General features: G+C 46.1%; 2 protein-coding genes across 10 annotated transcripts in view; both read right to left on the bottom strand.

Annotated features, from left to right (window-relative positions):
- Window positions 1-4243, bottom strand: part of LOC113907723 (2'-5'-oligoadenylate synthase 3-like) — a 28315-nt gene extending 24072 nt beyond the window's left edge. The window contains 3 exon segments of the mRNA XM_027567342.1: window positions 153-337; window positions 2869-3178; window positions 3971-4243. Of these exon segments, the coding sequence (XP_027423143.1) occupies window positions 153-337; window positions 2869-3178; window positions 3971-4150 (675 nt within the window). The 5' untranslated portion in view covers window positions 4151-4243.
- A 4547-nt stretch (window positions 4244-8790) lies between these two features.
- Window positions 8791-24387, bottom strand: part of RPH3A (rabphilin 3A) — a 277632-nt gene continuing 262035 nt past the window's right edge. For all 9 annotated transcript variants that reach the window (XM_027566633.1, XM_027566634.1, XM_027566637.1 and 6 more), the window contains 8 exons: window positions 23296-23370; window positions 21736-21845; window positions 17002-17128; window positions 14911-14967; window positions 14027-14181; window positions 13385-13466; window positions 11980-12076; window positions 8791-10995 (listed from right to left, as the gene is read on the bottom strand). In XM_027566633.1, the coding sequence (XP_027422434.1) occupies window positions 10865-10995; window positions 11980-12076; window positions 13385-13466; window positions 14027-14181; window positions 14911-14967; window positions 17002-17128; window positions 21736-21845; window positions 23296-23370 (834 nt within the window). In that variant the 3' untranslated portion in view covers window positions 8791-10864. The remainder of the gene's footprint in view (window positions 10996-11979; window positions 12077-13384; window positions 13467-14026; window positions 14182-14910; window positions 14968-17001; window positions 17129-21735; window positions 21846-23295; window positions 23371-24387) is intronic.

The raw sequence follows: 24387 nt of genomic DNA, 5'->3' as shown, positions 1-24387 counted from the left end.
CTCCCCTCCTCCCTCTCTTCTTTCTTCTCCTCCCCACACCTCTCCCTGCTCCTTCCCTCCCTCCACGCCTCCCTCCCTCCTCTCCCGTCCTCACTCTCTCCCTTCCCCTCTTCCTCCTCCTCGGCTCTCTGCCCAGATGGGACCGGCCATACCTGTTGGTACCAGTGCTTCACCAGGCGGATGAGGCTCTTCAGCTTGGCCGGACGCTCCTTCAGGAAGGCTCTCTGCAGCTCCGTGAAGCAGGGGGAGAACTCGCCCTCTCTCCTCAGGTTCTCACACTCTTGGATGAGCTGGACGTAGATTTGAGGGTTAGGTTTGTAATCTTCAGTCACCTGAGCTATGGAGGAGGCATCCAGAACTTTAAGGCATCAGCTCTTCTCTTCTCTAGACAAGCTCACTGGCCGTAGGGGCCAGTGGGGAGGTCAGCAGGCCCAGAGCCAGGGGGCCTGAGGTCCATCCCCGGTCCTCCCTTCTCCTGCCTCTACTGCCGTCACCCATCGTCTCTCACCTGGACTCAGCAGAGGTGGCGGCACCCTCCTCCCTGGATCCTCCACAGCCCACACAGAGCCCTTTAAACCTGATCCTTCCACTTCTTGCTTCCTAGGACCTCTGGATAAAATTCCAAGTCCGCAAAGTGGCCCACACGGATGGTGAGACCTATCTCCTCCTTTGTCTTACCTCCTGCCTCAATCCCTTTGCCACTGACTCCCCTGGATGCTTCACTTCTTCAAATATGCCATGTTCATTCCTGTCTTTGCACCTGCTGTTTCCTCCTCTGGAACCCCCAGATCTTTGCGTGCTTGGCCTCTTCTCATCCCTTAGGCCTCAGGTCAGAGGTCCCCTCCCTTGTTGCCCTGTCTGTGAAAGTCCTCTGATCCCCACCTCTCTCTTTTGGATCCCCATATTCGGTTTTTGTCAGAGCGAGTCATCATCTCATTCCTGGTGTTCATATGGTCAAGCTCCAGGAAAGAGGTTCTCTGTCTGTCTCATTTAGGCCATGGAATATGCCTTGTGCCTCCAAGGTACACAGCGGAAATTGAACCTCAGAGATGTATTGCTCCCTGTCCCAGTGATCTTGCAGATTGTCTATAGATGCTAATGCTCAGGATAAGTTTGCTGAGGTTCCTCATGCTTTGAAAAATAGATGAAATTAACATTCTGAGTTTACATCAGATCTATGCTGCCTAATTTTGGGGGATGGGATTTATCTATTCTTGGGCTTCCCTGGTGGCTCAGATGATAAAGAATCTGCCTGCAATGCAGGAGACCCAGGTTTGATCCCTGGGTGAGGAAGATCCCCTGGAGAAGGGAACGGCAATCCAGTCCAGTATCCTTGCCCAGAGAATCCCAAGGACAGAGGAGCCTGGCGGGCTACAGTCCATGGGGTCACAAAGAGTTGGACACAGCTGAACGACTTGAAGTTAATTTATTTACAATATTGTGTTGGTTTCAGGTGTCCAGCAATGTGATTCAGTTATAAATAGATAAGATATACTGTAAGATACTGAACATAGTTCCCTACTGAAAGTGAAGTCACTCAGTTGTGTTCGACTCTCTGTGACCCCATAGACTAGCCTACCAGGCAACTCCATCCATGGGATTTTCTAGGCAAGAATACTGAAGTGGGTTGCCATGTCCTTTTCCAATAGTTCCCTATGCTATTCAGTATATCCTTGTTGGTGATCTGTTTTATGTGTAACTTCCTCATTTTTAGTAAGGTAAGGTTCACACACTTTGGCATAAGTAGAACTAGTAAGCCTGGCTATAATAAACAAACATACAAAATGTGAGGGAGCACAAAGGGTTAAGGGAAAAAAAATGAGCCAACTGGGAATAATGGAGGATGTCACTGTAGAAAATCTGGACCAGAAAGCCAGTAGTTAGAAAAGACAGATAAATCAAGACATGGTCCTCTCTCCCAAGGAAAGTATTCACATTTCTTAATATATGTGGGGCTAGTGTAGACTGAGTGACCACAAGTAGACCAGATTTCAACCTCTCTTAAAATACTTCTTGTTCCTGCAGAAGGCAGCCTAGCATCCATTGTGCCTTAGAGAAAACAGGGTGTTGTCAGTACCATCCCCCATGAGCTCAATTTTCAATATATTCTTTTGATCCTGAGATGCACAACAGATAAAGCTCTGTAAGAGATCAAGAGGAAGGTAAGTGAGAGGTACCAAGTGAGTCCAACAGGCTATAAACCTGTCACAAGGAGGTTACGGATGGTAAGAGTTTACACACTTATCCCCACTATTCAAAAGTAGAGTGTTCCTGTGAAAGTTTTGTTAAGTCAAAATGGTGTAAAACAAAGTAATTACCTTAGGACACATCTTATTAGGGATGCACAAAAGAAACTGCGATGAAGCACAGATGCTCACAGACACAGTTCAAAGTTTGGCGATACGTGTATGCTTATAGCTGATTCACGTTGTTGCACAGCAGACACTAACACACAGTGTAAAGCAACTACCCTCCAGTTAACAGAAATCCTATGATAAAACATAATGGGAAAGAATGTTTTAAAAAGAATTGTGTGTGTATGTATGTGTGTGTGTGTATATACATAAAACCAAATCACTTTGATGTACAACAGGAATCAACCTTGTCAATCAGCTATATTTCAATATAAATAAATAAATAAGATGAAAAAAAGAAACATCTTACCCCGAATTTGTACCAATTTGCTGTTTAATATTGTCATGGTGGCTGAGTATGACCCTAATTATCTTGCTCTGAGAGAGATACTAAGATCTCCTCCCCGTGTTGACGGGATGTTTTAAAAGGCTCTTGAACTGAGGGAGATTTCTGCTCAAAACCATGAAAAAAAAGAAAGAAAGAATCCCTGACATAGGACAAAGGCTGAAATACCTTGTGACTGGGAGTACTTAGCCAGGGCATCAAAGGCGGGCAGGACATCAAACTTTACCCCCTGGCAGAACCAGGGGGACCTGAGCACGAAGCTGAGAGCACGCCGCTTCCTCTTTCGCTGCTTCAGGACCTCAAACTCCACTTCAAATGTTTTCTGTCTTTGATAGGCTTCCAACCGTCTCCTAATTTCCTTGATGAATCTTACTCGGTGCTCAAAGTTTTCCTGAAAACTTGTGAGATTGGTGAGGAAGACGACAAGGTCAGCATCTGAGAGGTCCTTGAGGGTCGTGCCTTTGCCTGAGGAGCCACCCTAAAACAGGTGATGAGAATGAGAACTGACATTTATCATTTGAGAAGAGCCTCCCTAAATAAAATGCTGAGAACAATCACTAACATTTTGAGCGCTAGCCACTGCTCTGAAGGCATCAAAGGCTGTAACTCCTAGAATGCTCACAAGAACTCTGGGATCTAGCTACTGTTACTATCTGTTGTCATCTTCCGGATGGCGAAACGGATGCTGAGAGAGATCATGTATCAGTCAAGTCACACAGCTAGTAGGTGACAGAGATGCTGTTCACACCCTGGTTGTCTTTTTCTAAAGTCTGTGTTCTTTACGTCTTGTAATTTATGACCTTATGTGATTAATACTGTAAACTGGCCCATGGCTGACTTTACTTGATTTGCTGAAAATTCTGGATAAGGAAACCAAGGCACAGAGAGGTTAAGTGACTTGCCCAAGACCTCACAGCCAGCAGGCGCTATTTGCTTTCAAAACCTATACTCTTAACCAGCTCATGACTCTGCAGAAATGGTGAGACCCCAGCCTGGTCAAAGATTAGTGAACTGTAGATACTGCCAGGATTCAGATTGCCTAGATTCGTGACCTAGGTGGTTTATACACTTCCCCAGGACATTTGTATAAAACTTATAGTTGGATGCCCTCTCCCCAGAAGCTATTTTCACAAGTGTGGTTATAGTTTTGGCATGGATAAATCAGAAACCACCAGCCCTAGAGACCTCAACCTCTTGCTCTCTGTCTGTCTCTGTGGAAACGCTTGCTCACCAGCCCCGCTTCTCCCCAGCCAGGCAGTTCTAGACTCACCTTCACAACTTTGGACACCCGAAAAGGGTGGACGGCCTCTTGGAAGCACGTCTCCTTCAGGAAAGTGCAGATGATGTCAATGGCTTCATTAACCTGCCTTCGGAACTCCTTGTGTGGCAGGAGGTGGTCTTCGATGAACTCATCCAGTTTGTTGGCTTGGGTTTTTCTGAGTTTCTTCATGATGTTCAGGCAGGAAGGGGCAGAAGAACCATTGAAGGGAGGCAGAACTGGTAGCCTAAACCTATTAGCTTCTGTCTTTTCTGCTGCCTGGAACTAGGCTGCCGTGAGTTTCATTTCCTTGAAAAGGCAGAGCCTTGTCAGAATCTGGGCTATCATTTCGTCAGAAGGGAGGAGCCATACCCTTGTTCTTTGCATTGAAGAAATTAAGTGTCTCTTTGATCCTGACCTTTGTCTCCCACCTCTTTCTCTTGTTTTCTGAGACTTTTTGTTTTTAACCAGCCCCTTAGACAGCAGTCCCCAACCTTTTTGGCACCAGGGACTGGTTTCTTGGAAGAAGATATATGAATTCTTGCAGGGGGTTCAGGCAGCAATGTGAGCAATGGGGAGCCCCAATGAAGCTTTGCTTGCTCGCCAGCCAATTGCTTCCTGCTGTGTGGCCTGGTTGGGACCCCTGCCCTAGAGCATTAGGCCTTTCTTGACACTATTCTGAAAATGTTGCTTTTTTAACCCAGGTTAGTACCTCACCCAAGAGAAATTATAAGTAAAAACATTTTGGGAGATTTCTTTTGTCTTTTTTGGTTGCCTACCAAACTGTTTTATAGTCTCCTGTAATCTTTACAGCACTACCTGCATATTTCAAAAAGAAAAATGCCAGGAAAATAAGAGAGTGTAAAGACCATCTAGGATCCCAAACCTCAAGAACTACATCTATAAGCATTCTGGTGTAGATCTTTTCAGATATATATATATATATTCCCCCCCGCCACAGGTTAACGGACAAAGTGTCTTTTTTTTTCTAAATGACGTTGTCCTGTACTTTCCCCCCTTTTTGATTAATAGACTTTATTTCCTAAAGAGGCTTCAGGTTTACAGAAAAATTGAGTATAAGTACAGAGTTCACTTGAAGCTGAAACTCCAATATTTTGGCCACCTGATGTGAAGAGCTGACTTATTTGAAAAGACCCTGATGCTGGGAAAGATTGAAGGCAGGAAGAGAAGGGACGACAGAGGATGAGATGGTTGGATGGCATCTCCAACTCAATGGACATAAGTTTGGGTAAACTCCAGGAGTTGGTGATGGACAGGGAGGCCTGGCGTGCTGTGGTTCATGGGGTTGCAAAGAGTCAGACACAACTGAGTGACTGAACTGAACTGGACAGAGTTCACTTATGTCCCCATCATTTCCCCTATTTTTGACTTTGGTGTGGTAAGATGAACTGATATTGACATGTTATTATTAAACAAAGCTCAACGTTTACTCTATGGTTCACTCTACATTGTACATTTTATGACTGCCAAAATCATGTCTTATCTCCACCAATTACGAAATCACCCCAGAATGTTTTCACCTCTTGCTCCACCAGCTCATCTCTGAGTTTAGATATTTCTCCTCTTCTAATATATACATTCAGTGCTAAAAGTTTTCCTCTAAGTGCTGCTTTCATCGCATCTCAAGATCTTAGTTGGTTATTTTTTTTCCTTTCCTTGAGTGCAAAATAATTTTTCTGTCTCTTAGAGTTTTGGACCCATGTGGTAATCTCCAAAGATGCTGGAATTCTCCAAGTATCTTTCTTTTCCTCATTTCTTGTTTAATTCTATACTTTATGCTGTCTGTTCTTTTGAATCTGAGCCCCATCCTGTGGGCTCAACAGTGGTCTTTCTTGGTGAATGTCCCACGTGAGCTGGAGAAACATGTGTATTTGGCTGTTGGGTGAAGTGGTCTGTAAGTGACAGTTAGCTACTTTCTGAATCACCCTTGTCTTAGCCAGCTCATCAATTAATTGACACTCCTCACCTCTTCTGTGTAAATATTGACATGCCTAAGGTATTTGGAACCATAAAAGGGACGGGTATCCAACTATGTGACACTCTATACATCCATTTGGAATAAGTGTTTATCAGAGATTCTGTTTGCTCCCAAATGACTTTGGGGCAATCATACGTATTAATGAAATATATACTTTTGAAAAAGTATATGTAAACAAATCCTTGTTGTTGTTCAGTCGCTAAGTCATGTCTGACTCTTTGCAACCCCAGGGACTGCAGCACGCCAGGCTTCCCTGTCCTTCACTATCTCCTGGAGTTTGCTCAAACTCATATCCATTGAGTCGGTGATGCCCCTAGTGCAAAAGAGATCTGTCCTTAGAAAACCAGCACTGAATTCTTTGGCAAGATGTAATAAAGCCAAGTTCCGTAAAACATCGCATAGAGTTAAGTATGAGTGAGACAACTGTGAAAGAACTGAGGGCATAATTGGAAAAATCCGGAATTAGGCCCTTAAGCCTTTGCAAGTGGCTTTATGTTCTTGTTTCCTTTAAAGAAACAGGCACAGGAAATCATAGATGGCTCATTCTCGTGTGTTTTATGTGAGACAGATTATACGGGATTTTAGTCAGGGGGTCTGCCTTCAATGGTATGGTCTAGGTCTTCTTTGAATGACTGGGAAATGAAGGCACATTGTGGGCCTGGGGAACCCAGTGAGAGAATCAGGACACTCTGATGTCCTGCCTACAGAATTGAAGACCCATAGGAGGAAGAGACTCGCTCAAGCTCAAGAAACAAATTTGGGCCAGAGCCAAGCAAAATATTACACCTGTTACGAGCATGGACAACCATTTCTGTTTCCATGGTGCTTGGATTATTATTATTAATTAACCTTATCAGGAAAGGCCCCTGGCAAGTCTGACTGAGCTGAAGTGGGGCCAGCCCAGGGGGTTTCAGACCCTGGGTGTTTAACCCACTTGGCTTGTGCCCAGCTTTCACCAGGGGCCACCAGCCCCTTGGCCTTCACCTTTGTCAACCCAGAGGGGAGACCAGACCTTGACAACTTGGTCTCACCCATTTGAGGTCTTTATTATTGCCCCCATTTTCCAGATGAGGAAACTGAGACTCAGAAAGTTTAGGTTCCACAGCTAGGAAGTGACAGTCAGGATCTGAATGTTACACTGAAAAGATTAAATAGCTGGTGTGCTTTCCTGGTCAGGTGATTTTCAGGACACAGCATCCCCTCTTTGATATATTTGGTTTCAGTGGGGAAAAAGAAAATTAGCCAAGTTAGGTGTACTGATATATATGAAAACTTTCCTCATATGTATTCATCTCAGCCCATTAAGGGTGTCCTCATGCCCAGGTAAGGAGATGAACCATTTTAGAGGCGGAAATTAGGCTTCTTCTTTTCAGCTGCTCAGGACTGACCGATAGTAGATGCTGGGTGTAGAGTGCTGTGTTGCAGGACATAGATGCTGCTCGTAGGTTCTGTGGGAAGTGAGTCAGTTCAGTCACTCAGTCATGTCTGACTCTTCGCGACCCCATGGACTGCAGCATGCCAGGCTTCCCTGTCCATCAGGAAAGTGGAGCTTGCTCAAACTCACGTCCATCAAGTCGGTGATGCCATCCAACCATCTCATCCTCTGTCGACCCTTCTCCTCCTGCCTTCAATCTTGCTCAGCAGTAGTGTCTAGTGGTGCACCATGAGCACAGGAAAGAGAGTGGTAACTCGGGTCTCCTGCCATTCCTGAGAGAGCTCTGTGGCCCTAAAGGGCACCTCTCTCCACCTGGTGGCAGCTGACGGGATTGGAGGCAAATTGACGGACTTTTAGGGCAGAGGTTTGCAAAGTCATGATGGAGGTGGGAAGACCAAGCCATCAACCAGGAAATGTTTTCAAATATACCTCCCGTCCCCAGGGTGTAGCAGAATGTGAAGGGAGCAGAGAAGGTGGCAGGGCAAACACAGTAGTTTGAAAAAAAAAAAAAAGAATCTCCCCAGGTGATTCTAATATGCCAGCTTCTGTCCCCAACCTCGAAAACCACCCTTTTGGGGATGAGAAAAGGAAACTGCCTCACACTTGGCATGAAGAGAAGTTTCCCTTGGCTGGAACTGTCAGCTCCTTCTGAGAGGTAACCAACCTTCCTGATGAGTTGCTTAAGCACTCTTGGTGTGAGCTGAAAAATTGCACTTGCAGGGAGTTTCCAAATCCTTCTGAAAAGTTAGTTTACTTACTAGCTCACATTCAGGACCATTGAGAATCTCAACTGAGGGATCCTCTCTGAAAAGGCTCACCACAGGATGGAAAGTGCTAGAATACAAAGGAGGTATTTGGTGAGTTGCCTTTTTGGATTGGTGCGTTAAGAGCAGTGCACGCGGAGTCTACTGATCTAGCTCCTTTCCTGGCATTGCAGCCATGAGACCCTGGGTGTGCCATTCCCTTCTCTGGACTTTGGGTTATTCATCTGTCAGATAAGTGAGTTCACTGAACTAGACTCTGGCTCAACTCTATGGTCTCTTTCAGCCTTGACATTATCTGATTCTACAACCACTAGGGGTTTTTCCCCAAGGCTGGGCTAGGTAGGAGAAGAGGAGGATGTCCCCTTCTTATTGAGTGGACACCAGCAAAAAGCATTCTTCCAGGAGGGTGTGAGCTCAGCCAAGTTGGCTGGAGCCTACCTTTCCAAGATGAAATCCACCAGAAAGCACACTTCATGGGCTCGGGGACCACATCTGCCTTGTTCACTGTTGTAACCCCAGGGGCTGCAACACAGTAGATGCTCATTAAATACTGACTATCTGAGTAGGCATCATGCATGTCGGCAGGAAGAGAAAGCTTCCAGAAACCAGAGAGGACAAAAACCCAGGCCACCGGTTTTCCTGGATATTCCTACTTTATTTTTGGCTACATCATCACAAAGAAAGGCGATGGGTAGTTCTGCATGCACCAGAGGGCGTGTGTGTGTGTGTGTGTGTGTGTGTGTGTGTGTGTGTTCAAGGCAGGGAGGTGCTTACATCTGTCAGGGAAGGGGCGCGCCTGGACCGAGGCACTGTGAGCTAGCCGCATGCTGAGTCCAGCGCCAATACCAGCGTTAGGCCTGGGCGACACAGCCAGCATGCTTTCTCCTAAGGGCGAACCGTGAGAAGGAGGTGGGCTGAGAATGGGCACCAAGGGAGCCCCTGGGGAGAGAGAGGGTCAGCAGGGAAGATGGCAGCCAGGAAGCTGCTGGCCATTGTAGAGAAGGCGAGCTGCCTGGCATCTAGAAAATGGTTATTCAAGGCAAGAAATCAATGCCTTCCAATGACTTGTCAAGGGAGCTGGGGGTGGAAGGCCCTGAAAGGGAAGGTTAACAGGTGTGCGTTTGGAGACAGCGAGAGTGTAGTGTCCATCTGGCTACTTCTGTAGATAATGGTGGGGTTTGGGAGAGAATGGGGTGATTTTCATGGAGGAAGACTTACTGGAAATGGGGGGTAAAAATCCAGCCTTTCTCGCAGGGCACTGGAGATGACCTGGACTCAAATCTTATAAAGTTTGACCTCATTGCCTTTTCCTCCTTTAAAACAATTAAAAAAAAATTTTAGAAAGACTTGAACAATCCAGGATGGAACAAAAGCCTTTGGTGTCAGGATCTGTCACTTTCAAACGCTTTATGTGCACGATGGTGTTTTATTCTCCCAACACAATGAACAGGGTGCAAGAGATAAAGAGACAGAGAGAGACAGAGAGACCAGAGACGATTCTGAGTTAGAGACAGGATACAGTCAGAGAGAGAGAGAGAGTGAGGGGAACGGGTCATGTGTTCATTTAACTAAGAGCCAAGGAAGGAGACTGGTGGCTTCTATAGAGAGGCCCCCTGGAAACCAGGGCTCTGGTTTGAACACCTTCTGCACCCACTTGGGGAGGTCAGGGGCTGAGAAAGGCCATCTGAGCGGAGCATCTACACAGCTTGCTGGATGCTGCCATGCACCCGGGGCAGTGCTAGCGAGCGGCCCAAGGTCCAAGTACACCCGGCTCTGCCAAGGGGAGAAGTGGTTACAGAAGCAGGGACCTAAGTGGTAGTTCAGGATTTTGCCAGTTTCTCAGCATTTGCTCGTTAGGCTGGTGAGAGGAGGTGAGGAGGTGAGCCTGTGTTAAGATACACGTTTTTGCTTTTGCTATCCTATCCCCTCAGAGAAGGGGAAAGAAGAAGGGGCGAGAGGTGGGGGCGGAGAGAAGAGATAAGGGGGTGAGAAGATAAAGATGAATGTGGCATCGGGCGAAAGGAAGGAGGAGAAGTGGGAGAGGGGTGGTACAGAATGGGGGCTAGTGTCTGCTAGGAAGCAAATAGGGAACATCTTGAAAGAGGGGACTACCCAGTCCCTTGGAGTATTCTGCAAGGTCATTTCTAGATGCATCTAGAGCTGGGAAGTGTGTTCCTAGTCACCGGAGAGTTTAAACACGGGGGTCTGTTTTGTGGCAATTGAGTGCATGATGTGAAGAGGTGGTGGGGGGGAGCTGGGATGCTCCATTTCTGTCCCAGAGCTCATCCTCATGACCTTGTCTGGCTCTGCTGACAGCTGAAGGTATAGGCGGTTGGATGTTAGGTGTGTCCAAGGCCAGGAGGGTCTAAAAACAGTCCTAAATGATGAAGAGCCTCTGTAAGTCACCCGGGCTGAGAGGTTGTTAAACGAACAACCTCCTTGTGAAACTCTCCTCATCCCTACGGCTCCATCCTGGAGGGATCTGAGACAGGCTGGATTCAGAGCCCGCATCGCAGCATCGCGGAGAGTTGAAGTTATTGGTGGCAATGTCCGTGGTGCAGGGGAGACCTCAAAGGCAGGCTCCAGGAAGGATGGGTGGGGAAGGTGTCGAGAAGAGAGACAAGAATGTAACGGGCAGCTGGGGCAGGCTAGGGGTGGGGGTGAGGGGCACAAGATCGGGGCATGGACCTGGGGACCTGGGCACCACCCTAATCGCTCGACACGTGGTTCTCATTCTGTAGCTGGTGCCAGCGTTCGATCTTCTTGTCCTTGTTTTTCAGACACTCGTACCAGTGTTTTAAGCGCTCTCCCTTGGCCGAGATCCCCAGCTGGCAGCCTCCTGGAGGACAAGAGGGGAAGACAGGGGCAGGTGGTCAGAGTGGAGGAATGCACAGGAATCTCATTCTAGACCCAAGTGTCTAGTTGGGGGAAAACCTGCCACCAAGTAGTGACCACCCACCCAGCCAGCCACTTGGGATCCACCCTTTCTCCTGGAAGTTGTGGTTGTGATGTTATTATTACCACTGGTTTTCTTTGTCTACAGACTCCCTGCTTAAGAACCTGCAATGGCTCCCTACTGTGGCATCAAGTCATAACTACACTGTCTATTTTTCAAGACCTTCTTTATTTTTTTAAAGTCTTCATTGACTATGTTATAATATTGCTCCTGTTTAATGTTTTTAACATGTGGGATCCTAGCTCCCTGACCAGGGATCAAACCCACATTCTCTGCATTGGGAGGTGAATCCAGAGAATTCTTAATCTCTGGACCACCAGGAAAGTCCCTAAAGACCTTTTTAAAATCACCACTCTGCTCACTGAAATTCTCTCTCACTACTTCTGGGGACTCATCATGCATTTCCAAGGAGTCTGTTTCATCACCCTGCTCAATCCCACCTGCACTCCTTTGCTGGAGCTGTATGCATTGTCTGGAATTCCCTCCCTGCTCCACAGGTAATGATGGTGCTTCCTCATTATTTGGAGGGGGACTGGGAACAATAGAACCTTCATCCTGGACTTGCCAATAGCCTAAGGAGATGTCCTCTGCACCCTATTTTCTGCGGAGGCCACATACTCCTCTCCTCTGCAATTGTTTATTCCACTGGAGGTGATTTGTTCAGCAAAAAAACAAATCATGATCCAATCTTCCCAGCTTTGTAACCCAAACTGGACCCAAATGAGGACCCTGGGTCCTGACTTTGCATTTGGACAAAGTAATTGCCAGAGTAAAGCAGGGTCCTCAAAACTCTGCATCCCTGGGTAAGGCTCTCTTCTCCTGGGAGGATAGAGGATAGCATTTTGCCTGGGAGCTGGGAGCACTCACCAATGTAATCATTGGACTTGCCGATGTCATAGTCCCAGACTGAGATGTCCAGTGACTTCTTCGCCAGGTCACTGTGTTTGATGTCATAGAAAAATTCCTAGACGCAGCAGAGGAAGGTATGTGAGTGACAGGGTTCTCTGAGTCTTCAGCATCAGGAGCTAAGAGGCTGAGTCCAAGGGTGCATGGACCAAGGGGAGGCCCTTGTATTGGTTATTTGGAATCAAGGGGGTCTTTACCCTAGGCCTGATAATCCCCTTTCAACAAACACTCTGTATAACAAAGCCCCCAGGCCCTATAATTCTCTTTTCAATGATTCTGCTTGAAGTTGGGAAGACTGGTGGGGTTTTTCTAAGAAGGCTGATTCTGGTCACATTTCCTTGAAGGTAGACAGACATGAACTCAGTCCTTACATTCTGATAGCTTCTGAAGTGGTTTTCCTTCTTCTTCATCATTCAGAGATTAAAGGTAGTTGAGGTTTAGGTGTTTATGTTTTCAGATAACCTGATTTTTTCAATAACTCTTCTGCCCAATCATAAAATTCACTCATGTTCACTTTTAAAACAAACACGGAAGCAACCCTGGCCCCCCTACAAAAACCCAAAACCAAACTTGTAATCTATCTACTCAAGAATGACCACAGTCAACATTCCCCATGTGTGACCATATTGGTATATGACTTAAAAAAACAATGTGAATATTAATTTGAATTTTGTATCATATGAAATATTCAAATATTAAATTATAGAAATACCATATGAATATACTGTACTGTGGTTTCCCTTTTCCATTTTATAAGGGATGGTAAAAACCAATTTTGCATGTTAGCAGTTTTTTCTACATCACTACTTTATTCTTTATTTATTAATAATTCTTTTTTTTTCTAAATCACCACTTTAATGGCTTCGTCTACCAGCTACGTGGCTGGCCTGTAACCTAGTGCCCACGAGTTGAGGATTTAGGTCCCTGACAAGTCGCGGTGCGAATACAGAGGAAGGAATGCCTTAAATGGGCATCTGGAGAGTGGCTTTAGCTGGGGCTGGATGCATTGGATGGGTCTGGGAGTTGAGGGAGAGGGCAGTGCCAACCGGGTGGCTGGTATGGGGGACAACTGCTCCTATTTATTTCCTCAAATATCAGTATTATACACAATTAGAGTTGGTAAAGACATTCTCTCTCCAAACACAGCATCTTCCCTTTGACATTCCAAATCTATAGGCTTTGTCTTAGGCTTGATTCCCTCCAGTGATGAAGAACTCATTCTTTCTTCTTTAGATAATTCAAGGTGATCTATGAAAGAAAGCTTTTTCTAAAAAAAATGTGCTTTACAACTTTCTAGCCGGGAATTTGTTCCACCTTCACATATACGAACTATTACAGCATATGACAAAAAATGGGACAACCATACCTCATTAAATTCAGGATTCAAGGTTTTCTTCTTAATTTGAGTCTTGTGTTTGGCTTTCTTTCCCATGTCTGGTTTCAGCCAGCTGAGAGGAGACATAAGAGGCTATTATGAATTAAGTTTAATGAATAGGAATAGCCTCCTGATGACCCTAAATGTCCAACTAGTATCAGGAGAATAATTAATTAACAGATCAGAAAGTGAATCAACATTAATAATGACCAGTGTGCATTAGAGCATTTACCTGGTGCCAGACATTACCTAAGCACCTTATGCACATTTAATCCTCAACAAACCCTAGATGGTACAACCGCCCGTTTACATATAAGGAAACTGAGGGACCAGAGAAGTTGAAACATGTGCCTCCAGTCACACAGCTGGGGGCTCAATCCAGCTGTTGCCTCTGGAGTCTGTGCTCTTAGCCAGGACTTTCTCCCAGTGGATCACTAAGAACCTGGATGACGGTGTCTGGGGCTTCACTACTCATTACCTCTTAAGCTGGGCATCTGTCTCACTGTGTGACCTTGGGCAGGTTCTTTGCCCTCTCGGGGCCTCAGTGTAAAATGATCTTGGGGAAGCTCTCTAGTTCTCCATTTGCAATGGACCCCCTCTCGGCCCCACTGACAGGCCCTGGCATTGACTCACAGCTTGACAAATGGATCTGAGTAGCCATTGGCATCCATGGCCGCCAGGTGCACGCAGCGTATGATGCCCACGATGAGGCCTCCCTGCTGTGTGCTGTACATGAGGGACACCAGGATCTTGCCGCGTTCCTCTATGTCACCAATACGTTCCACCTGCTGCAGTAGGAGAAGAGGGTGTGTGGGTCTAGGACGGACGGGTTCTGGGAACATGGATGGTGATCATTAAGAGACAGTCTGTGGAAAGTAGGAGGACTTGGGCCAGCACAAGTGCAGTTCAGCACCACAAACAGCAGACACTCCCCTCCAACCTCCAGGGAGGAGCAAATGATGAAAGCCAACAGGCCCAGTCCTTGGCACACGGGGGCTGGTGGCTTTATTCTGACTTAGTCACAGGCTAAGTCTGACACTGGTCATAGACTGAGCCTGACCCTGATGCCAGCCCGACTCTGAGCTCAGAACCCCCCATCCAACCAGTCTTCTCAAAAGCAGAGTGCCTGGGGCCAAGGGCATGGCTGTGAAGCCCAACTCGAGCCTCTGCCAGACGCACAGCTTAAAGAACCTGCCCTGCCTTCCCAAGGGGTGTGTGGCATTGCCCTAGTGCAGTGGAATTACTAGAAGAGCTTCTGCAAACAAGGCCAAGGAACACGAGGGTGTCTTCTGCGGGCAAGAGGATGGGCTTCCCCCACCTTGGGGGCTCCAGGTGTGAAGAGCATGCTCCTGGTCTCATGTTCTAATGCCCTGGGCAAAGGCACCTCTCATTATGAACCAACAGGCGGGTGGTTTGGGGAGAAAGAGTGGGAAACGGGCCAGTGAGGGAGAGAAAAGGGAGATGTCAAACCCTGTTTGTGGCTTCAACTATATTTTTCCATTTTACTCAGCACTCACCTCCTCCTCATAGAGGGCCATGCCTCGGGCTGACCCAGTGGTTCCGGCACGCTTCATCTTGAGGAGGGAGATAAAAAAGATAGAAAAGAAAAATAGCACTGTCAATGGGGCTCATCACCCTACTCAAGAAAGACCAGAGACCCCCTTCTCCCCTCCACTAGCATCCAGAGCCATGATGAGAGGTCCTCCAAGCTTCAGTAGCCCTCCAACACTCCCCCTTTCAGCTAATATATATATATATATATATATATATATATATATATATATATATATATATATATATATAAAATGCTAACCATTTGAGAGACCATGTTAATGCACAACAGCCTATGATGTAGATTGTATTAATGTCCCCATTTCACAGATGATGACACTGAGGGTCAGAGTGGTCAAACCACTTGCCCCAGTCAGTAAGTGGCAGACTACCGGATCCACAAAACAGATAAGGTGTTGTCTGCTCTGGTTGAAGCAGCACAGGGGCCTTGAGATCTGGTCCACCAGATGCTTCTTCCCCCATGGCTCCTTTGGGGAACAGAATGTGAAAAGCACTGGTTAAATCCAACCTCTCGCCTTTAGAGATGAGGAAACTGAGGTCCAGAGGAAAGGGCACAGTGCTTAGAAGATCCCTGTCCTTGGTGGGACACATGAAGGGAGTCAATGGTGAGAGGGTTAAGAGCAAAGATCAGCAGGGTGCTGGGGCCAGCGCAGGCCTGGCCTGCCACCTCTGTGCCTCCGGGACTGGCTGTGTCCATCAGAGCAAGATGAGCAGACCCAGTAACTGAAGACCCAGATGGGGGCCTGGCCCTGTCCTGACCGACTGGACTCACTGAGGGGAAGGAGATGAAGCCTGAAGAGCCAGCTGTTACCAGGCAAAGACCCAGAGGAAAGGCTTCCTCCTAGCACATCTGGCGATTTATTGGAGCCTGGCATCCGGTGTAAAGTTTTCCTTGTTGCTTTGTCGGTGCTATAGAACATGGTGTGGCACACATGAGAGTCCCTCCTGAGGCTGGCCATCTGGTGGGAGGATGCTGCAGGCATCTCCATGGGGGCACTGGCTCACTGCCCAGTGAGGAGGCACACTGGTCATTGCAGGAAAGCTGGGCTATGGCCAGTGTCTGAGAGCAGAGTCATCAACTCATATCTTAGCAACTCCCTCCTCTTTCTGGGCCCCAGGTAGCTCAGAGTTTAAAAAAAAAAACAAAAACTGGGTGGGTTGGATTATCTGTAAAAATACAGATTGCTAGGTCTCACCCTTCCTCACTAAGTCAGAATATCCAGGGAGATGTCCCATGAAATCTATTTTGTAAAGCTCTGGTTTTAAAATCTCCAGTTGATTCTGAGGTGCAGCCCAATTGAACAGCCTCGGTGTGGTTCTCGTTCTTTCTTAAAAGGTGAGAAATAGCAGTTGTAATGCTTTATATGTACTCTCACCTCAATCCTTAAAAGACCCTATGAAGTTGGTACCATATTTTCTCATTTTGCAGATAAGAAAACTGAAGCAGAGAGGGGTTAAGTCAAGGGATTCAAGCTATACTGCAGGTGGCAGAAACTGGGACTCAAACCCAGTCTGGCTCCAGAGCCCATGCTCTTAAGCACCACGCTATCCTGCCTTCTGTGTATCTCTGCGATGCTTTATGAACTTCTTGACTGACAGGTGGGTAAGGCAGCATTATTTTCTATAAGAACAACAGTTAATTTATGCGTGCTCATTATGTGCAGGGTTGTTTTAGTTATGTCTTTCACACAACCCTCCTACGAGGCAGGTGCTATTGTAATGTCCATTTTATAGACAAGAAAAACTGAGGCCCAGAATAGTTCAGACCCTTGGCGAGGGCCAGGGAGCAGGGACATGGCAGGGCTTTGAACATGGCGGGGCTTTGAACTCAGGCAGACCGCTCTGCCACACCACACTGCCCTTCAGAAGTGATGCTAACCAGGGTTGGAAGAAGGCATAGCCAGCAGGCAACCCTGATGTTCTGAGCTGAAATCTTCACCCTCCTCCCCAAAGCTGCCGCAGCCCCTCTCTGTCTGGCACCTGACAGATCTATCCCATCCTCTCCCTCACTGAACCCTCAGGGCATAGGCACTCACCGGGATCACCCGCTCCAGACAGATATTGAAGTTCTTCCTCTGATTGGGCTTCAGTTTCTTGAGGGAGAATCTGGTCTCACCAATAAACTCATTATGGCCGAATTTGTCCTCATCACAGACAGAGATTCTGTGGTCAATATAAAGGATGGGGATGAAAAAAAAAAAAAGAGCATATACTGAGCACCTACTGTGTACCAAGAGCTGTGTGTGATTGATGATGGTAGGGAAGGTATAATGTGCACAGGAATAATACAACATCCTATTTATTGAACACTAGGCCAGGTATTTTAAATTTCTTCTTGATCACAGTATAACTTAATGAGCAGTAACATGCACAAAACTTAAATTTTTAGCTGCTGATTTTTGAATATGCATACACCCATGTAACCACCACTCAGATCAAGATGTAAAACATTTCAGCTGCCAGAAGACCCTCATGATTCCTCCTAGTCACTAACTTCTTCAAAGATAACCATTTTGTCCCCTTGGCAAGATTCCATGTCTTGTTTTTGACCTGCATATAAATAAAATCAGATGTATAGATTATTTTACATTTGGCTTCTTTTGTTCAGCATTATGTCTGTGAGATTCATCCATGTCTATAGTAATTTGTCCTTGTTTTGGGTGTATAGTATTCCATCATGTAAATATACTCTAATAATGTTGCTACATATGGGCATTTGGTTTCGAGCTATTTCTAGTTGTTATGAATGAAGCTGCGAGGGAATATTCACATTCATGTCTTTTTGTATGCACATGTATGTGTTTCTATTGGGTATTGCTGAGCCAAGCTTCTCCTGAGGTTAACACACAAATTTAACCTCAGTAGAAATGTCTAAACAGTTTTCCAAAGAGGTTCCTTCAATTATATTCCTCCCAGTAGTTTATGCAGGTCCTGGTTGTTCTTCATTCTAATTTCGATTTTGTCAGTTTTAACTGTTGCATTTCTGAGTAGGCCATAGTATCTATCTCCTTGTAGTATTAATTTACATTTCCCTGATGAGTAATGAAGCTCAGCCCCCTTTTCATCTGCTTAATGGCCATTTCGGCAGCATGTTTTGCAAAGTTAGGCTAGGACCTCTTCTCATTTAATTCTTTCCCTTCTCCCAAACCTCTGAGTTTCCCACTTTATAGAGGAAACTGGGGCCCAGAAAGGTTGAATAATTTTTCCCTAGTAAGGGGCAGAGAGGGCAACCCACTCCAGTATCCTTGCCTGGAGAGTCCCACGGATGGAGCAGTCTGGCAGGCTACAGTCCATGGGGTCGTAAAGAGTCAGACACAACTGAGCAACTAAACATCACACAAGGCGCAGCACCAGAATTTGAAGCTCCTGAATCCCAGAACACTGTATTGTCTTTTGCTACCCATTCTGTACAGCAGTAAGTACACTAGAGACACAAAATTGGTGGTCATGAGAAAGGTACCTCAGGAGGCCCAAAGGACAAGTTGAGGCATGATAATTCTTCCTGACATATACTAAGAGGAACGAAGGAATCTCCCCCTCACCAAGGCATGGGAGGCTGATAGGAACTAACAGCACCTTGCTCTCGGCCATCAACATTTGTTGAACGAGTACTCCAGTAAAACAAAAAATTGCTGAACAAGGTTCATAGCTCTAGAGGGTCAGAACACCCTCCTTCTGAGCCCCATGTGTACACACCATGCAGCCAGTAGGGGTGTGAACAACACCATCCTTTCTACAGGACAATATGTCTCCAAAGACTTAAAAATAGTCACCATATTTGACCTAGCAATGCCACTTCTAAGAATTTATCTTGAAGACATAAGTGCAAAAATACATAACTAAAGATCCTTCCTATAGTTTTGTTTGTAATTGTGAAAAAGCAGAAATAATGTAAGTATTCTATAATGGGGAGAGATCTTAAGAAAATTATGAAATAACCCTGGAAACGTTAACAGTACACATTGAAAATAATGTTGTCCTCACTCACCAGGGAAATGCAAAAGCCACAATGTGACACCCCTACACACTCACCAGAATGGCCAACATGGAAAAGTGTTGATGAGGACGCAACTGGAACCCCCAGACACTGCTTGTTGGAGTGTAAAAACCATAAAACTATGGAAAACTGGCAGTCTCTACTAGACCTAGACATGTACATATACTGCGGTTCAGTCATACACTCCCAGGTGTATATACGACAGAAATGCATGCAAGGAACAGCTACTACCATGTTCCAGCAGCACTATTTGTAATAGCCCCGAACAGAAAGTCCACCAAATGCTCATTAACAGTAGAATGAATAAGTGAAACTGTTACATCCACACAACGGAATACTAAATAGCAATGAGAACAACTTACAACTACACACAACTCGGGTGACTGTCACAAACGGATATTAAATGAGAGAAGACAGACATAAAAGAATGATGTGGTGTGGTTTCATTGTATAAAGTACAGAAATAGACTGAGCGAAGCTGTCCTGTTAGCAATGGGGGCGGTGAACGCCCTGCGGGGAAAGGTCCTCACTGAGGGGGGCGGGGCGGGGCGGGGCGGGGCGGGGCGGGGCGGGGGGGGGTGCTTCCGTGGTCCAGCGCTGTTCTGTTTTCTTAACTCAGTGTGTTCACTCTGTGAAAATGTGTCTATCTGTACACTTTTTCATGTGCACTTTTCTAAATGGATGTTACACTGCTATACAAATGTGTGCTTAAGAAAATTTTGTAGCTGACAGGAATGTACTTGGAACAGCCCCTTTGAAGAGGAGTTTGTATGTCTTGTAAAATTAAAAAGACCCACACCCTATATCCTATGATCCAGCAAATATTCCTCCTTGATTTCTATCCTAAGGAAATACTCATATGAACCCAAGGAAGCATGAAGGATGCTCATTGAAAATTCGTTTATAATAGAGAAAAGCTGGAAGCTGTCTAAACGTCTGTCCACAGGGAACTGGATAAATAAAGTGGTAAACAGTCACATAAAACTTTAAGACATGCCAAACAATATCATATACTGTTTACAGACACATAATTATGCAGCTGAAGCATAGGATACGCTTGGGAATCATACCCATAGAATTCAGAATAGTGGTTAGCCCTGGGGAAGGAAGAAGAAAAGAGGCGGGGGATGGAGTATACAAGAGGAGCTTCAGTTTGCATCTGTAGTGCTTAATTCTTTACAAAAAAAAGAGCAGAAGCAAATACAAAAAATATTAAGGTTTTTGAAAGACTGTTTTTTTTTTATATTCTGTAAAAGTGTTACTTGCTCAGTCATGTCCGACTCTTTCCGACCCCATGGACTGTAGTCCGCCAGGCTCCTCTGTCCATGGAATTCTCCAGGTAAGATACTGGAGTGGGTGGCATTCCCTCCTCCAGAGGATCTTCCCAACTCAGGGATCAAACCCAGGTCTCCCGCGTTGCGGGTGGATTCTTTACCATCTGAGCCACCAGGGAAGCCTGTATATATATTCATGATATTTACTAATAAAGCATTTAAAAATATGTGATAAATCTATGCCGTGGAATACTCTGAAACAGTTAAAAATTAGGTAGATCTAATGTGTAAAATGTGTAAAATAAGTAGCTAATGGGAAGCTGCTGTCCAGCACAGGGAACTCAGCTTTGTGCTCTGTGATGACCTAGAGGGCTGGGATGGGAGAGTGGGAGGGAGACTCAAGAGAGAGGGGATATATGTATACATACAGCTGATTCACACTGTTGTATAGCAGAGACCAACACAACATTGCAAAGCAAATATACTCTAATTAAAAAGTAAAATAAATATCCTGAAAAAAATTAGGTGGCTCTAAATGTCTTCTCATGGCCACAAACCTAAGATATATTTTAAGGAAAAAGGCGAGTTCCAGATATATTCGAAAAGATATTTCTTGTACTGTAAATGATGGTGTTTGCATATATATGTACACTAAATGTATGTATACGGGGCTTCCCAGGTGGCGCCAGGTAAAGACCCTGTCTGCCAGTGCAGGAGACTAAGAGATGTGGGTTCGATCTCTGGGTCAGAAAGATCCCCTGGAGGAGGGCATGGCAACCCACTGCAGTACTCTGGCCTGGAGAATCCCATGGACAGAGGAGCCTGGCAGGCTACAGTCCATGGGGTTGCAAAGAGTTGGACACGACTGAAGCAACTAAACCACCACCACCATGTATGTATATAATGAATATATACACACTCACAGAAGGAGAAAAGAGACCCAGGCAAAGGAAGGGATGAACATTTAAAGGCAGCTTTGTTTTCTCAGTAATTCTTCACAAGAAGAATATACTCATTTATTGAGTGCTAAGTGGCTTCAGTCGTGTCCCACTCTTTGCATCCCCATGGACTGTAGCCTGCCAGGCTCCTCTGTCCATGGGATTTTCCAGGCAAGAATACTGGAATGGGTTGCCATGCCCTCCTCATTAACGCATTTTAATACATTATAGAAGAATATGAAGTGGCATCAGTAAGTGAAGCTGGCTGATTATTCGATAGGATGGTCCATTCTTATAAACATTTTAAAAAATACTTAAACTTTATTTAAAAAAATACTTTTGCGCGCACACACACACAAATACACACGCTAAACCCAGATGTCAAGACACCAAGATGTTAACAGTTTCACTTACCTGTACTTTCAAAAATGTCTACTTGAAATAGGTAACATCTTTTAGAAGTAAAACTACCCTGAGATGTTTTAAGGCATAGCTCCTGGGGATCACGCGTGCTTGTCTGCCCAGCCGTGGCCCGTCTCTGCCCTCCCACCCAGCAGGCACCTGAGGGTCTTCCTTTGCATGTCCTCGTCTGTGATGCCATGGTAGACCAGAGTTTCGTTCCAGATGGGGTTTCTGGTGTTCCGCAGGGTTTTTGTACGAAGCTTGTTGGACTAGAACCCAGAGAGATGGACAGACAGACACCTGCCTCAGTGGGGAGCCAGCCCTGCAGCCACATCCCCTGGGCCCGTATAGTGGCTGGGTGACTTAGGAGGCCACTCCCCTTAGGAGTGTCCAGGGCTCTGTTCTCCCAAGTGCGTGTTCTCAGGGGAGTCGGGGTCAGGCTCTAGGATGCATCGCCAACACTGGACGGTGGGCTACCCCTCCCTCCAGGCCCTCTCATTGACCTTTGCATAAAGGTTAGAAAGCTACAATGTCTTTGAGAAAAATGATTATTTCCAGGACAGGGAGGCAGAAATGAGAGTCACTCACTCCTAGGCAGTGAAGACATAATTTCTGGGGATATTGGGGCAATTCTCTCAACTTCCCCAAATAGAATCCTCCATGCTGGAAATTCCTTGGAGGGGACAAATTTTTTTATTTTACTCTAGGAGTGAAGGCTAGAAATACACCTGGTGACAAACCCAATTCATACTAACATGTATAACTGACTGGATTCTCTAGCAAAGCAGGTTTGGATTTAGGAGCGGGCAAAGGAGAGAGTGTCAAGGAGAAGCAAATGTCACTCGGAATAGAAGGAGTAGTGGCCAGCTAGTTTGGCCATGGCCAGATGGGACTGTCTTTTCTTCACTTGATCTTAGCCTAAAGGCTGAGAAGCAATGGGACTGTCTTTTCTTGATCTAAACACAAAAAAAAGTGAGAAAAAGTGTGTGTGGGGGTGTGTGTGTATGCCTGCACACATGTATGTGTATCCTTTTTTGTCTTATGGGGCATTTGATACTTACAAAAATTTTTGAAAAGGCGTTTTCCTAAGATCACGTGTATAGTATATACCAAGTATATAGTCAGCTTTGTTTTTAGGACATTCATGTCAAGTGAACACAAAGCAAAAAATAAAACTCAAGAAGGCACACTTTCATTTCCAGCCTTGTGTTCTGAGGGGGTCAATCCAAAGAAAGGAGAATTAATCCCACTTTTCCTCCCCAGAGCAAAATAATGATCAGCAGGTGAGGTGGAATGGGAGAGAAAGGTAGGAGGGACGGGGGCCCATTTTCTCTTAATGATAGAATATTTTCTCAAGTTATCTGGAGAGAGTTGTTCATCCCTGTTGAGAGATGTTTGGCTGAGGCACAAAATGGGAGGGGGAGGTGACCATGGTCAGCACTGGGGAGCCACTATAGCTGTTTGAGCAGGTCAGGGCATAATCATGGCATCTGCTTGTCTACTGGATCCCTGGTTTCTGAGTTGGAAAAATGAGCAGAGCCCCTGCCTCTTGAAGGAGGATGGCTCTGGCCCATGCCTTACCCCGTGCAAGGACTTTGCCAATCAGGGAAGTGGGGGCTTGGGGGCAGATAGGGCTATTTTAGGCTCTGAGCTGGGAACCTTGGGTGCTTTCCAGAGCCCATGTGCCCGGCTTGCCGAGAGGCCCAGGCCATATGGTACCTTGCTGGCTCCCGGCAGGAGGTGCAGCTTAACGTAGGGATCGGCCAAGCCATTCGAATCCATGGGCTTCAGTCCCTGTAAGAAAGGAAGCAATGGTGTGAGGGCCTGGGGAGGGCTTGGGCACTCAGCTATCAAAGGCAATGTACAGTTATCGATCCACCCTGTGTGCTTCCTCCCCTGAAGAAAGAGAAAGGAAATACAGCACCTCAGAATGAGCACTGGAATCAGGCAGATGAGGTTTAAAGCCTGGTCATGTCACTTACTGGCTGTGTGACCTCAGGCAAGTGTCTTAACCTCTCTGAGTCTCATTTTCCTCACCTGTCAAACGGGATGTGTCATGGGCTGGTAAGATCTAAATGCATTCCCACTTGTAAAGTGTTTGGCAGTGGCTGGCACACTGGAAGTGCTCCATCAAGGTTGGATTGTTATTGCTGAGATGGAAGGACATGTCCCAGAATGGGTGGGAGAGGAGGAAAGGCTAGGGAGAGGAGGCTTGTGTTCGGGCCCTGGCCTCTTCACTCGCTTCTGAGACCTCAGTCTCTCCATCCATGTGATGGAGATCACAGTCTCTGTCTGGTCCCTCTTAGAGCTGACATGGGGCTCAAATCAACCATAGGGAAAGGAGTCTGTCTGGGATAGGAGTTAAGTTGGGCTTGTTAGTATGAGCAATTCCAAAATTCCTGGGGCTCAGATACATTTTGTCTACTCCCTAGGCCCTGGCTGGGGAGGTGTCTTATCTCTGGGCTCCCACGGTCTCCTTTTAGAGCACTAATCTCCAATCCCATGTGTTTCGTCCTGTGATCTCTGGGAACCTCAGTTTCCCCATCTGTTTAATGGGGCTGATCACAGCCAATGCTTCATGGGATTCTTGGAGGAGTAAAGGAGCTCTCACTTGTGAATGTTGAGCTCTGGTCCTGGCTTAAGTTAAGTATGATCAGTGTTTGTTAGTACTATATGGGGACAGGAGGCCACAAAGTAGGGTGCAAGGGGTAAATCTGGCCAGGGAGCCTAGAGGGTAAGAGCACAGGCTTTTGAGTTGGACAACATAGGTTCAAATCCCAGCTCCACTTCTTCCTGGCTCTGTGACCTGAG

Source organism: Bos indicus x Bos taurus, chromosome 17, assembly GCF_003369695.1.
Source record: "Bos indicus x Bos taurus breed Angus x Brahman F1 hybrid chromosome 17, Bos_hybrid_MaternalHap_v2.0, whole genome shotgun sequence".
Taxonomy (NCBI): domain Eukaryota; kingdom Metazoa; phylum Chordata; class Mammalia; order Artiodactyla; family Bovidae; genus Bos; species Bos indicus x Bos taurus.
Note: the sequence above shows the minus strand (reverse complement) of the source record. Positions and strands in the feature narration are given on the sequence as shown.